The 16,018-nt window shown below is 35.4% G+C and overlaps 1 protein-coding gene across 1 annotated transcript in view; it reads right to left on the bottom strand.

Annotated features, from left to right (window-relative positions):
- LOC136129709 (uncharacterized) overlaps nucleotides 1-16,018 on the bottom strand; it is a gene marked incomplete at its 5' end in the record, with an annotated part of 268,536 nt that overhangs the window by 229,885 nt on the left and 22,633 nt on the right. The window contains one exon of the mRNA XM_065886016.1: nucleotides 8,532-8,659. Coding sequence (XP_065742088.1) covers nucleotides 8,532-8,659 — 128 coding nt within the window. The remainder of the gene's footprint in view (nucleotides 1-8,531; nucleotides 8,660-16,018) is intronic.

Raw genomic sequence — 16,018 nt, 5'->3', positions numbered from 1 at the left:
ACTGTGATAAATAATAAGTGATCCGACCCCACAGGCTTTCCTACGTCACTACCAGTTCCTAGTTTACTATGTTATAACCTGGTTTGAACTCATGCTCTTTTCCTTGTACTTTTCTGAGCTTTTATTGTATACCAGACAATTTCCTAGATGCTGAGGTACTCAGTAGAAAAGGTAAAGTTCCCCGTTTAGGAGTGTATCATTTATGAAATTCTTATCTGGAAGCCAACAGATAATTAAGTGCTAGAGTGGAGATTTCTCCAAACTCGGTTAGAACTAAAGGACCACCTGACTTTCTCTGGGAGACGTCAATAGGTAAAGGTTTCAGAAAAAAGGGACAACATGTCAAGGGCAAGGAGGCTTATTCCTGCAACCATGAATGATTTGATAATTGCTAGAGTATGAAAGGTGAAGGGCAGAAATGTATGAGGTCAAGTTGGAAAAATTGAAAAGGGTGAGAGAACAAAAGGTCAATATATAGTTCATTGAATATATTTCAATGTAATTTTGTTTGACCTTTCTTTCACTCTTTCAAAACGATTCAGTGTCTCTTCTGTGCTAGGCATTATAGATAATGGGGAAGCAGTTACAGATTTCAAACAGGAAGCGATCAGATCGGATTGTCATAGCAGCAGGCTGATGACACCGCAGAGAGATGGGTGAAGCAGGTATAGTGCAGTGCAAGGTGGCAGGGCTGTCACTTCAGGGATGGGGCCATGGGGCTGGAGAGGAAGACTGAGATTACAGAAATGCATGGGAGGTGAATGAATAGGCCTGGACGGCTGATGTGACTAAGGACAAGGCAGGAATTGAGGGTGACTTCCAGGTTTCTAGTTTGGATAACCACATAGAAAATGGAGTAATTTTCAATGAGATAAAGAATTCAAGAAGAGGAGGTTGGAGGTGGGAGGGGGGAAATAAAAAACAGGGGAAACCAGTGATGGTGTCGTGAAGGCAGTTTCGTACACAGCTCTGGAGAGCAGGACAGCGATCTGGGTTGGAGATAAAAACTTGAGTCTTCAGATAAAAGCTGAAGCTGTTGTACTGGGTGAGATGCCCTGCAGTAAATGCATGGAGCAGAAAAAGAATCTGGGTTAGAAAGAATTTGAGGAAAAACAGCATTTTAAAGATAGATGGTTTGCTGTACAGCAGAAACTAACACAGTACTGTAAAGCAACTATACTCCAATAAAAAATAGTTTAAAAAAATAAAATAAAGATAGACTGAACAAGAGGACCTAGAGATTAAGAGAGGCCGTAAAAGCAAGTGATCAGGGAGTTTCAGTAAAGTAGCATGTTTCTAATGCTTTGAATGCAATAGCTCAAATAAAATATGAATTTAAAAGTGATTGACCTGGCAACTGTAGGTCATAGAAAGAGAAACTATCCCAGTAGCCATACTGGAAACTAAACATTAGAGGACTGAGAAAAGACTAATAGGAGAAAGAAATGGAGAAAGCAAGGGGACATTATTCTTTCTAGTTAGGGGATGACGATGATAAATATTTATGGCCATCAGGGAAAAAAAAAAGGATAAATGGTCAAGGAAAAGTGTCCGTTTTTAAACTGTGGGTGATTTGAAATTATAGTTCAGTAAAGAGGGAAAAAATTTAAATGAGAGTTTGAAGATTCAGGCAAGAGAGACTTTTGCTTCTACTTAAGTCAAAAATGTCTCAAGAGAATGTCCCTCCCACCTGAAAAATAAAACAAACCTGGATAACCTGCACAATCACAGTTTTTTATAGCCTATTTCAGAGCTAAGGTCAAAAGAAAGCATAATCCAATAAAATACAGAAAATTATTATTCACTCCTGGGAGAGACCTCTATAATGTTTTACCATTTATATTTTTAAAGATATATGTCTTTCAATTTCTTTAAATGTCTATTGACTAGTTGAAGTAAAATTATAATAATAACAATGTATTGGAGGTCATAGTATATTTATAGAAGTAAAATATACACCACCAAGTGCACAAAGCACGGGATTTCACAGTTAGAAATATACTATTGTAAAATTCTTAAATTTTTTTGTGAAGTAGCAAAATGCTTTTGAAGGCAGACTATGATAAGTAAGACTAAGATACATATTGTAATCTCTAGAACACCATTAAAGAAAAAAATCTCCAGGAGGCATGATAAAAACATCAATAGAACAGATAAAATGGATACAAAAAAAAGAAAAACCCGCCTACTTGATTCAGCACGAAACAGAGCAACAAAGAGCAGACAAGACAAATCAAATAACAAGATAATATATTTAAACCCATGCATATTAGTGATTTTAACAGATGTAAATGGTCTAAATATCCTTATACAAAGGAAGAGATTGTCAGACTAAATTAAAAATCTAAGACCAAACTATTCGGGCTGGCCAAAAAGTTCGTTCGGGTTTTTCCATAAGACGTTAAGGGAAAAACCTGAACGAACCTTTTGGCCAACCCAATATATGTCATTAGCAAGAAACATACCTTTCACATAAAATTTTGAAAGTAAAGGAATGAAAAAGTAAAAACCATGCAACACTAAGCATGGGTAATCAGATGTGACTATATTAACATCAGACAAACTAGACCTCAAGATACAGAGTATGACCAAAGATAAAGAGGGGCATTTCATAACGATTAAAGGGAAAAACAACAATCTTAAAGGTGTGTAACAATAAAGCTTCTAGACACATGAAAGAACAATTGGCAGAACTAAAAGGAAAAAGAGACAAATTCACAGTCATACTTGGGGAGTTTGATAATTCATAGAAAAAGACCAAAAAAATCAGTAAAAATGTAGAAAATGTTAACAGTACTATCAAATGATTTGACCTATTTGATATTTATAGAACACTACATCCAACAAGAGCATAATGTACAGTCTTCTCAAGGGTACATGGAACATTCAATAAGATAGACCATACTCTGCGCCTTAAAACAAGTTGCAATCAATGTCAAAGGATTAACATAATGCAGAGTATTTTCTCTGATCACAAATGCATTAAATTAGAAATCGACAAGAGTAAGATATCTAGAACTCCCCAAATATTTGGAAATTAAACAACATGCTTCCAGAGAACCCATAGGTCAAAGGCAAATTGAAAAATATTGAACTAAAAAATGAAACTAAATGAACTAAAAACTAAACTAAAAAATGAAACTAAATGAATTAAAAACTAAACTAAAATTGAACTAAATGATAAAGCATAACATGCCAAATTAGTGGAATACAGCAAAAAAGTACAGAGAAGAAAATTTAGAGCACTTAAAGTCTACATTGTAGGGAAGACATAAAATATAAAAATCAATATATGCTTTCACCTTAAAACTTAAAAAAAATAAAAAAGCAAATTAACCCCAAAGTAGGCAAATTCAGGTACTCAGGAGTCTGACTCCTTTCATGATGTTTGACGGCTGACCGCTTTCAAGCCCTACCTCCCTGTGCTCCCCTTCTACTCCACTGCACAATTTCCAGAGCATCACCTAGGGAACTTATTCAAAATGTAGGTTGCTAGTCACCCTCTAATCCCAATAAATCAGAGCGCCCACCTTATCATGCACCCCAGTTGGTTTTAATGCTCACAAACATTTAGAAATACTGATGTAAAATATAATTAACCCACAAAGAAGAAAATCTTCACCATATCATGAATTGGGGATTATCTGCTATCTCTTTAATAACTAGTATATGTAAATTAAGGTAACATCATTAAAATTTGGGGGACTAAAAGAACCTTAAAATGATGAAATCCAGCCCTCTAATTATGCAACTATGAAAACCAAGATCCAGACTGCTTGAGGGTTTTTCCCAAGTAATAGGGAGCTAGTCTGAACTTTGGGGCTCAGAACTCAGACCTCCTACCTCCTAAGGATGGATCTTCACAGATCATTTCTCCTTTTCAAAATATAAAATGTTGATTCTCACCTAGTACAATTAGAATGTTTTATTTGTGATTTTATTCTGCCACAAATAATGGAATTGAAACCAAATAAAAACTGAATAAACTAAAGAACTGAAAAATAAAGGTCTCTCCGTGCAATTACAGGCAGTCAAGCACTGTTGAAATCAACAGTCCATCAGAAGAGCGCTTGTTGGCAGCCTAAAGCGAAGACATCAATTCTTTTCTCTTTTTGAACTTCTAGAAGGGTAACTCTTTGTATTGGTATTCCAAACTGTTACTTAATAGGATACATGCAGGGCTTTAACCTATGGGCTGCCACATTTTTATTTTCATTTTTGGTCTTTCCACCAAAGAAATGTGTGGGAGATGGCTATTAGAGTCATTTGCTCTGCCTGGGGGCTAATTACTCTATTTGGTTCATTTTTGAAAATATTATGTTACATCCAAAGGCAAAAAAATTGATGGAGTCTTGTCTCAGGTTTGCTTATGTAATTTCGCACAGATGAAATCAGTTAATCAGAAATTATGCTGGCTAAAAGAGATCTGTTGGTTTCTAAATCTACAGTGGAAAATTGCTTTTAAAAAAATAATCTAAATGACATGCTATTTAAATATATTTTAGTCAGTTCTCTCAAAGGTGAGACTTGAGTTGTAATGAGCCGAAAGGAAAGCCACGAGGAATGAAAGAAGCCACAGATACAAGAATTGGAAAGAGTATGCCCATGTGACCTCCTACAGCAAAATGCTGCGGCATCTGCCTCAAAGAATGGAATAAAATAAACTCTGAAGAGTCAAGGAAAGGGTACAGGGGCATCTGAGAATTCTGGGTGAAACATGAGAAAAGAATAACAAGCTTTCAGCTTCGATGTCCTCACCTAAAGCATGGGGATCATCACACCTATCTCCCACGGTTATGTGCAAAAAGAAAAAGAGGTAACAAAAGCTCCTGTCCCAATGCCTGGGACTCAATAAATTTAAGTTCATTATATTAAAATTCTATCTACTGTCTATCATCTATCTATCTATCTATCTATTCATCCATGTATGTATCAGTCATATATGACCACATTAATGGGAAATTATTATGGTCACTAGAGTGGGGGAAGCTGAGATTACCATGCTACCGTTGCCTTATGGCTAGAAATAGCTGAGAGTTACATGACTGAGCCTTTGGGTACCATGAAAAAATTGTTCACTACATCATTTTCTTTATTTTCAGAAACCGGGAATAGAGCAGTTAGACCACTGGTTCTCAATTCTTGATGCATATTTGAGCTTCTTAAAATACCCACTCCCCTACCACTACCCAGAAATTCTAACTTAATTAATCCCCGTGTGATTCTAATGTTCTGCCAGAGTGTAGGACTGGTGACTTAAATGGTCTCAACAGAATTCAAAAATAAATTAATGTGTGGTAATTGCATAAAAGTATTTTTGCTTTTAATTATGAACAATGTCAAAATATATAAAAGAGTAGAGAGAATTATATAATGAAACCACTACATACCCATTATCTAGATTTAATAATGATTAAATTTTGCCGTATTTGCTCCATTTATATGTATATATGTACAAAGTCTGAAATTTTTAAAGCAAATTAAAGACATTTGACATTTCACCATTAAATACTGCAGTATCCATCTCTTAAAGGAGAGCATTTTTTTCATAACCATAATGTCATTATGACACATTACAAAATTAGCACTTTTTAAAAAAATAGACTTTATTTTTCAGAGCAGTTTTATTTTCTCAGCAAAATTGAGTAGAAAATACAGAGAGTTCTCATATACCTTTGGCCTCACACACTCACAGCCTCCCCACTATCAACATTCCCCAGCAGAGTGGCATATTTGTCAAAATCGATGAACCTACACTGACACATCATTACCACCCGAAGTACAGAGATTTCCCATATCCCAAAAGTGCAGATGTTCCCCCTCCCCTGCCACACACACTTCCCTTACCATCAACATTTGAACCTACATTGACACAATAATTTTCCAAAGTCCATAGTTCACATTACGGTTCACTCCTGGGGTTGTACATTTTATGGGTTTAGACAAATGTATAATGACATATATCTACCATTACAGTATTAAACAGATTAGTTTAACTGCTCTAAAAATTCTCTGTACTCTGCCTATTCATCCCTCCCTCCCATCTAACCACAGATCTTTTTACTATCTCCCTATTTTGCCTTGTCCAGAATGTCATATAGTTGGAATTGCTATGAAGGCTTTTCAATTGGCTTCTTTCCCTCAGGAATATTCATTTAAGGTTCCTCCATGTCTTTTCATGACTTAGCAGCTCATTTTTTAGTGCTAAATAATATTCCATTGTTTGGATGAACCACAGGTTATTTATCCATTCACCAACTGAACGACATCTTGATTGCTTCCAAGTTTTGGCAATTATAAATAAAGTTGCTATAAACATCCCATGTGTAGATTTTTGTGTAAACGTAAGTTTTTAACTCATTGGGTAAATATTGAGGACAGTGATTGCAGGATCATATGGTAAGAGTATTTGAGTTTTGTAAGAAACTGCCAATCTGTTTTCCAAAATGGCTGTACCATTTTGCACTCCCCACGGCAAAGAATGGCATTTGATGTCATCAGTGCTTTTTGATTTTGGCCAATCTAATAGGTATGTAGTGATATCTCACTGTTGTTTTAATTTGTATTTCCCTAGTGACACATAACATAGAGCTTCTTTAAAAATGCCTATCATGTTGTTTATTTTCTTATTATTGAGTTTTAAGAGTTCTTTATATATTATGGACAACAGTTCTTTATCAGATATGTCTTTTACAAATATTTTCTCCTGGTGTGTTGCTTGTCTCTTCACTCTCTTGACACTGTCTTTCACAGAGCAGAAGGCTTTAGTTTTATTGAAGTCTAGCTTATCAGTTATTTCTTTCCTGGGTTGTGTCTTTGGTGTTGTATCTAAATAGTTACTGCCATAGCTAGATTTCCTCCTGTGTTATCTTCTAGGAGTTTTATAGTTTTACATCTTACATTTAGGCTATAATCCATTTTGAGTTAACTTTTGTGAGAGATGTAAGGTTTGTGTCTAGGTTTTATGTTTTTGTTTTTGTTTTATTGGCATGTGGATGTCCAGTTGTTCCAGCACAATTTGTTGAAAAGACTATTTTTTCTCCATTGAATTTCCTTTGCTCTTTTGTCAAAACTCAGTTGACTATATTTATGTCAGTCTATTTCTGGTCTCTCTATTACGTTCCATTCATCTAGTTGTCTATTTTTTCACCAATATCACACTGCCTTGATTACTGTAGCAACACTAATTTTTTAATATCATTTAATACCGTGTCCATATTCACATTTCCTTGTTTATCCCAAAAACATCCTAGAGAAAAAATTTGTGTTGTTTTTTTTTTGAGGTAATTTATTAGTGAACAAACTTTAAGACCCTAAAAATCAAAACTAACAATAAAAAAAATGACAATAAATGAAAATATCCCATTATCTATGACCAGGACCCAAAGATAGATTGAATGAATTCACTCTGCCATAAGAAAACAAAAAGATCTCGGGACTTCCCTGGTGGCACAGGGGTTAAGAATCCACCTGCCAATGCAGGGGACACAGGTTCAATCCCTGGTCGGGAAGATCCCACATGCCGCGGAGCAACTAAGCCCGTACACCACAACTACTGAGTCTGCGCTCTAGAGCCCGAGAGCCACAACTACTGAGCCCATGTGCCACAATTGCTGAAGCCTGTGCGCCTAGAGCCCGTGCTCCGCAACAAGAGAAGCCACCGGAATGAGAAGCCCGCGCACCACAACAAAGAGTAGCCCCCGCTAACCACAACTACAGAAAGCCTGCGTGCAGCAACGAAGACCCAACACAGCCAAAAATAAATAAAATTATTTTTTTAAAAAAAGAGCTACCTCTTTGCTAAAAAAAAAAAAAAATCTCAATTAAATAATTTTACCACTCCTGCGATAATTTTTAAAAAGCAATTCAATCTGAGTGAAGGGTAATCAGGGACTCTTATACTACTTTACAACCTCCTATCAATTAAATCTTAAATGCTGCCTCATATTTTATAGGTGTTGTCTTATCTCATTTACAATTAGTATATTACAAATGTATATGGAGAATAGGAATTCATGGTCTTAGCAAGATACTTTTTTTTAAGTCATAACATCTCAAAAGTTTCTATGAGAATTAAATGTTATTATATATAAAGTACTTAGAACAATGCCTAGCACATGTTAAGTGCTGTAGAAATATTATCTATAATTGTAAGATAGGAAAAGATCTTAAGTTTAATGTGACTAAAAACCTCCTAGAGGGTTTGTGTTTATATATTCTAGGACTCCTTTCCCAGAGATTATGAGACAGTAAGTCTGTGTTGGTACCCAGGAATGTGCATTCTAATAAGCATTGACGGACCACATTTAAACAACCGGTGACGCTGGATTTTAACTGAAAAACACCAGAGAGACTTGGTATGTCATAAAAACAAAACAGATAGTATGAGAAAAGTAAATGTCCAGCCAAATAACAAGGAAATCAGTTGGCGATCTTGAAGGTCTACTAAGTATACAGTGACCCTTGAACACCATGGGTTTGAACTGCTCAGGTTCACTTATATGAGGATTTTTTTTCAATAAATACAGTACTACACCATCAGAGGTGGGTTGAATCCTAGGATGTGGAACTGGGGATTCAGAGAGCTGACTCCTGATTCCATGAATTTTCCACTCTTCAGGGGTCCCATAACCCCCGTGCGATTCAAGGGTCAACTGTACTAGGAAACAGGGAATAGGAACAAAGACATAAAATACAAAATTCTCTGTGTGTGTGCAAACAAGGTAATCCCTTCCCTTACAGACTCTGCCACTCCACAGGGGTCCCACGGCACAACCCTTTGAAAATTTAAGTAATCATAACAGAGTAAAGGGGTAATGAGAAAATAATCACGTAAAAAAATAAATATTTTTTCTTCCAAGAAACCATACAATGAGTTGTTTTTATGAGACAAGTTTTGAGGAAAATGTGATTTGCCATCTTCTGAGGGTCGTTTCTAATTGGAACTGAGCAGTTGGCTTTGGGAAAAAAAAATAATATTGCAGGGTTTATGCCTTTAACCTTCATTCATATGGAAATTGCAATGAAGTAGAGTACAATATATTTCTGTAGAATAGTTTTTCCAAATCAATCGATGATAGACAGATTGATATTTGACTAAATATTTATAAGTGTTGACATACATAGATATATATAAACATAGATATATATAAAGTTATTTTCATTTTTTTCTATTAGTAATTAAACTGTTTCATAAGAAACATATACTATTTCTTCACATAGAAGAAATGCAAGCCAGAGAGGTCTCAAGGAAATAGCCCAATATTAAGTGATCTAAATAGGAAGCTGTGGAGAGGTCTCCATTACTAAATGGAAGAAATCACTCAAAATGAAAACTAAATAAAAAGTGTGTCTTTTAAAGCAATGTTGTTTCCAAGCATTGCATAAAACTTTTCAGCGATTTCACAGAAGCTACTGGTTTTTTTTGAGCACTGTTTGTCTTTACTCTAATTAGATCTGGTCTATAGATCTTACCCCTGTCATCAAATCATTGAATGACCTTGGGATAGTTTCTTGCAAATGCCTCAGTTTCTCTGTTTACAAAAAGAGGGTAATAATCCTTGACGTCTTTACACTTCACTGATGTATTTCACAGATTAATGAGTCATGAAAGCTTTGAGGTACTCTGATCAAAGGCACCGTATAAATACAAAGAATTGTTATTATTTACCAGTACCTCCTTTTTATTGTACCACTAATGAGCATTGTGGTCAGGAAACTTATTAGAGAAAAAAGATATAGGAGGTGAACGTTAAGAAGGCTATTTCTCTCCATATTCAGATATAATTTTTGTTACTGTTTATTGGTGTTACGCAGACATATTGAAAATGAGGTTTCCTGCAGTCTAACAGTTCCTGTTGGAGAGGTCTTTGTAAATATAAACAACATCCTGGATTTAGAAGCTTGAGCATCCTGGCATTTTCCTTGGATTTGTGCAAATTCTACATAGAACTCACATTTCAACGAACTTGATAGATAAGACACAGCATCAAAACATTTTCACTAAGATATTTTCTCATACACCTCCTTTTTTTCATTTTAATGATTCTTAAGCAATTTCACTAAGTCAATCTCTCGCTCTCTCCAGCTCTCTCTCTCTCTCTCTCTGTCACACACACACACACACACACACACACACACAAAATTTCACCTCACTTTTCTTTGAAAATGAGGTAGTCTAAATTTTCACTTAGAGAAACCTAGAGTCAAATCATTGCTTTTGCTAGAAAATTTCAATTACATGAATATAAATTTATTTTCTGTTCCTTTTCAAACTATCTTCCGTTGTACCGTTCTAGATTCCAACAGATTAAACAGTACAAATGAGCCATCTAAATAGCAAAAATGGTACCTATTCAGTACATGTTTTGAAAGATTTTGTCCTTTCCAAATTGATAGATGGCACAGAATTATTATGGTACAAATCAAATTTCCAATGATTGAAGAAAAGTCTCTAAATATTAGCAATAAGATAAGCAATTTTATTTTACTTTGTTCTCCCTAAAAGTACATGTCAACATCTTCTTCCAGGAATATGTTTAGACCACTTTGGGTCTCTGATAGGCAAGAAGGACTACACCTTCTCAAAGCCTTGGCAGTCCACCCATCTCTGAGCAGTGTTCATTCTAAGCCCAGGGCTTCTTTCCCATCCAAAGCTCTATCCTAAAATAAACGAAGCACTCAGCCACTAGAAGCACTTCAGCTGAAACATTTGTGAAACAAGTCCATCCTTCCATACTCAGGGTAAATGAATTTTTCATGAGCTAAGATCTATGTAGAAAAGTTTTCATGAAAATCTAGTATTTTTTAAAGGAGAGTTCTATGGACTGAATTGTGTTCTCTCAAAATACATATGTTTAAGCCTTATTTCCCAGTGTGATTGTAATCAGACAAAGGGGCCTTTGAGAGATCATTATATTTAGATGAGGTCATGAGGGTAGGGACACCATGAAGGGATTAGTGCCCTCTTAAGGAAGGACACTGGAGAGATTATTTCCTTTCTGTCTTTCCCTACCATGTGAGGATACAGGGAGAAGGCAGGCACCAATAAGCCAGGAAGAGGGCTCGCCCCAGAAACCAACCATGCTGGCACCCTGATCTCAAACTTCCAGCCTCCAGAACTGTGAAAAACCAAACATCTGTTGTTTAAGCCCCTCAGTGTATGGTATTTTGTTATGGCAGCTGGAGTTGAAGAATACAAAGAGTGGCAACATTCGGTCATGACTATACTGTGATTCACTTTGTTTAGTCTTAGATGACAAGTCTAAATGGATTCTTGACTTCATAAAAATATAATTCAGGAAGTGAAAGGTTCAGATATTTTTGCAATTATTCATTTATCCAATATGTTATGTATCAAATGCCCATTCAATAAATATCTAGTTAGCAAATACTGAACTCCACGCTGGGTGTTGAGTAGAAAGACACACAAACAAACAGAATGAAATTCCTAACTTCCAGAAAGGAAGAGCATGATAAAGAGATACACCATTTACTCAGAAAATACAAGAAAAGTTGTGAGAAGAGACACATGAACGATTGGGCTTCCTCAAGGAAATGACAGTAAGATGTGACCAACTAGGGACTGTGGATAAGAATTTTTTTTAAATGTGGCACATATTTGGGGAATGACAGTCCTTTTTATAAAGTGGGAGAAGGTATGTAAGGTATGAATTCACTGGTAGGTAGGGTGAAGATATTAGTCAAATTTTTTAAATGTTCTGTATTTTCAAAAATAAATGAATGATTATTATGTAATTCATTCTTTCTTGGATGTTGTTTTGCCAGCACAACTACAAGGAATGCCATTGAGTCTTTAAGCTATTGTAAATATGCCTCAACTTTGTTTTTCTTGGTTTAACCAAATACAATATGAAATAATGTTATAAAATGTGTTGGTCTACATTCTCTACAGAATAATTTAAAGAATGTCAAAAGCACTTAATTGGCCTGGAATTTCACTCCCTCCGAAATGTAATGTGCCAGGTGAATGATATAAAATTTGAACACTGTGAACTGCCACCAACAGTATAGTGTGATGGTTAAGACTGTTTAAGTTTGAATCCTGGCTCAGCAACTTATTAGCTGTAGAACGTTTCCCAAGTTACTCAGCCTCTCTGTGTCTCCGGTTGCTCTTCTATAAAATGGAGACAATAACACTACCTTCTTAAGGCAATTGTGAGGTTAAATTATGCAAAGTTCTTAGAATAGTATCAGTAGGTATGCAGTGAATGTTAGCTATTATATTATTAAAGAGCCTTTTTTTCTGATTCGGATGCCTTTTATTTTTCTTATCTAATTGCTCTACTAGAACTTCCAGTACCATGTTGAATAGAAGTGGTTAGAGTGGGCATCTTTGTCTCATTCTTGATCTTAGAGGAAAAGCTTTCAGCTTTTTACCATTGAGTATGATGTTCGCTGTGGGCTTGTCACAGATGGCTTTATTATATTGAGGTGCATTCCTTCTATAACTAATTTGTTGGGAATTTTATGATAAGTGAAATAAAACAGATATAAAAAGACAAATACTGTATTGTATCACTTATGTGTGGAATCTTAAAAAAAAAAAAAAGTAGAACTCATAGAAACAGTAGAATGATGGTTGCCAGGAGTAGAAGGTAAGAGAAATTGGGAGATTCTAATCAAAGTTACAAACTTTCAGTTACAAGTTGAATAAGTTCTGAAGATCTAATGTACAGCATGGTGGCTACAATTATTAATACTGTGTTTTACAAATATTTATATATTTGCTAAGAGAGTAGATCTTAAGGATTCTTACAAAAACAAAAACACAGATGTTTACCAAATCATGTTTTACACTCTAAATATATTAGTTTTATTTGTCAATTATACCTCAATAAATCTGGGAAAAATAAACAGCCTTTTTCTCTACTCTACAACACAAATATCTTAACAGTAATTTAGATGATATGCATGGAAATACCAAATCACAACACTCCACACAATGACATTAGAACTGTAGTAGAGAAAATTCATATCAAGGAGTATTTATGTGTCAGTAGTATCCATGATAAGTTTGCCCAGCCAGTTATCTGTAGCATTTATTCATTCATTCATTCATCAAAAAGCATTTAATGGGGGTAAAATTTGTTTCCTGCCAGGTCCTGTGTTTTGTGTTGAAAATAAAAAAGATATGGCCCTTCTGTAGTGGGCTCATGGAATAAAGCAGAAGTATCTTATTTATTTAAGTACTAATGTAAGTGTTTAATATTAAATATGGGAGTTCCTTTCTCTTGAAAACCATGTAGTATTCTCACTTCTTATTCAACACAGATTTTCATTTGCTGGTGTAAAATTGATGGCTGAGTTTCTGAAGGAAGTTGGGTTATACAAGAACATATCTATAAGGGAATGGGAATAATTGGTCAAAGAGGGTGGAATTATTAAATCACCTGTCAATCTGATGTGGCTGTTTTGTTTCAAAACTATACACAATAAAATCATGTTCAGTGTGGCATTCTCAATATGGTAAAATTTTTAACAGTTACTATATAAAAAGTAACATGCTTTGCTTTAAAACAACCAAACAAGAAATGCTTTCATCAATATCTTTGTTTCAGAAATGTTCAGTTGTTTTACTATAGGTAAGAAGATCTCTGGCCAGAATGAACAATAAACGATTGTGATTGGATTAGGTTTTCAGAGCAAAGATAACATTACTAAAATGTGTTTATTCATTCTAGATGGTAACCTGTCTCTCCTTAAATGTCAGTCAGCCTTGGCAAGAATGCCTCCATCTGCACCATTTCATTTCCTGAACATTCTGGGATGTTCAGAATGTATATCAAGCAACCAAGGAGGACTTAAAAGGTAAATAAATAAAATGGAGGCAAAATAATGAGAAATTTGAGTGCCATAAATTACATAGTAAATTTTTTTTGTATAGGCTTAACCAACTGTTAAAACTGAAAAGGATTCCATGAGCCTTTTAGTTTGTTAAATTATATTTCTACTCTTTAGAACCACTTTTCACATTTATAATAATATGGCATTTTTCCCGCTTACGTTAGAAAAGGCATTGAATGTTACAGACACTCACAAACTATAAAAATGACAATGTCATTGTCATTTCCTTTGAAGTAACATGTGGAAAATCACTATTGCTTTTTTTTTCACTATGAAGTAGTTTGTTCTCTTCTCTTCCACCTTATAATATTCGTTATATATTAACTTATATTTAATGTAGTATTTAAGCAATGATAGATGAGCTACTATGTTGGTTAAGTAAAAAAATAGAAGTTTAGCTCGTGTAAATGTCTCCAGTGATTTTTAAAAATCCATTTTCCCTCCAAAAAGTTTCCTATACTAACCACAGAGCAGAATATATGTTTCTGGCTTACAGAAAAAAATACACTGGCTAATGTGTTAAAGTATCATATGAAATGCATCTTTTATGTATAGAGATTTTATTATAGATTTTACATTTTTACATTGTCTCTCATACTCAAGAATCAGACTTCAGACTTGAGTGTCACTCACACATACAGTCATATTTGATTCATGCCCATTGCCAAATGCCAGGCAGTTTTAAAGAATTTAGAAAAGTAGCGTTAGCTGCCAATACACACTGGCAAGCTTTTCAGAATGCTTCCCTGGAAGACGCTTAATTCAGGCTAACATGCCTAATCCACCACTACTCTAAATGCTTTACTTCATTGTTACAATCAAGATGAAAACGTAAAATAATTTTCCCTGACTACCATCGGATACTACACATGAGTCATTTTAAAAAGTCCTTAAAGCATGGTTTCTTAACTGAATAAGCTAAATGTATGGAATGTTTATATTTAAAATTCAGAGGAAAACCTAGTTACATGTAACTGATTAGGGACAGGTACATCACATACAATACATAATAAGAAATGTCCAGGAAAACACTGCCTCCTGATGCTAAAAAGGAAAATTTAATTATTTTATTTCTAATTCAATGTTTATTTGAAAGACAATGTATTACTGTTTCCTTGGATTTCCTCTGTGATTAAATCTGTTATAACTATGCACTTAATTGATTCGTTTTATTCCTGACTGGATAATTTCTCAGAGCTGAGTCATTTCATAATGTCTTTTCCACAGCTTTCCAATATCAATGGGATATAAAAAGTCAGCCCAAATATTTCTAAAGTAGCTTTATATACTTAAGCCACTAAATTGCCCTATGGTAACAATAAAAATAATATTTTATCATTTGCATGACCCTGGAAATGTGATCTTCTAATTGACCCCAAGAGTGTGTGTCCCCTGCAGTCCAACACTGCTCTTTGGTGCTATCCCTCATAATCTCATCATGCCCTGAGGTGCCCTGCTGTCTCAATTGCCTTGTACTAGAAACATCACCTGTAGCATCCTTCTGACACAGTTGCAGGACCAGCCTACCTCATGTGGACTGATTAGTGTGGAATAACAAGCGGTCCCGTTAATCACCAGATTTCACAGGCTCCCACCTTCATCATGAGACCTCAGCCAAATGCAAAGTTCTCCTCCAAGTACTTCTGGAAGTCCTCAGCGAGTAACTTACCTAAGCTCACCTAAGAGAGCTTAACCAGGGTGACTTACCTAGGATGACGCTCCCTATTGTTTCAGGTGTGATTGTGGCATTACTGACATCAGTGTCACATCCCGCTAACTAAAGGTAGACTCCATGAGTGATTTTCTCATCAGTTTCACATCAGAATCATGGGAGGGAAGTGATGCTGGTCCAGCTGGGCTCTGTGACACACCCGCCAACACCTACACACACACACACACACACACACACACACACACACACACACAAGCACACACAATGCTTTTGCAAAGTGAGAAGGCAAATTCTTCATCTCTCTGTGTCTTGTTCTGTTTGGAGAGGAAAAAAGTGGTCCCACAGTAGGTGTTCTTGGGGCCCCAAGGTGTCACAGAGTTTACTAAGAGAGTTCTCTCACTCTGCACAATTTTTTTCTTGTTTCTTTTTTTTGTCCCCTCCAAGATGCATATGGAGTGTCAGGATCTCTATGTCTGATGG

The sequence above is a fragment of the Phocoena phocoena genome, chromosome 10 (assembly GCF_963924675.1).
Source record: "Phocoena phocoena chromosome 10, mPhoPho1.1, whole genome shotgun sequence".
NCBI classification, from domain to species: domain Eukaryota; kingdom Metazoa; phylum Chordata; class Mammalia; order Artiodactyla; family Phocoenidae; genus Phocoena; species Phocoena phocoena.
Note: the sequence above shows the minus strand (reverse complement) of the source record. Positions and strands in the feature narration are given on the sequence as shown.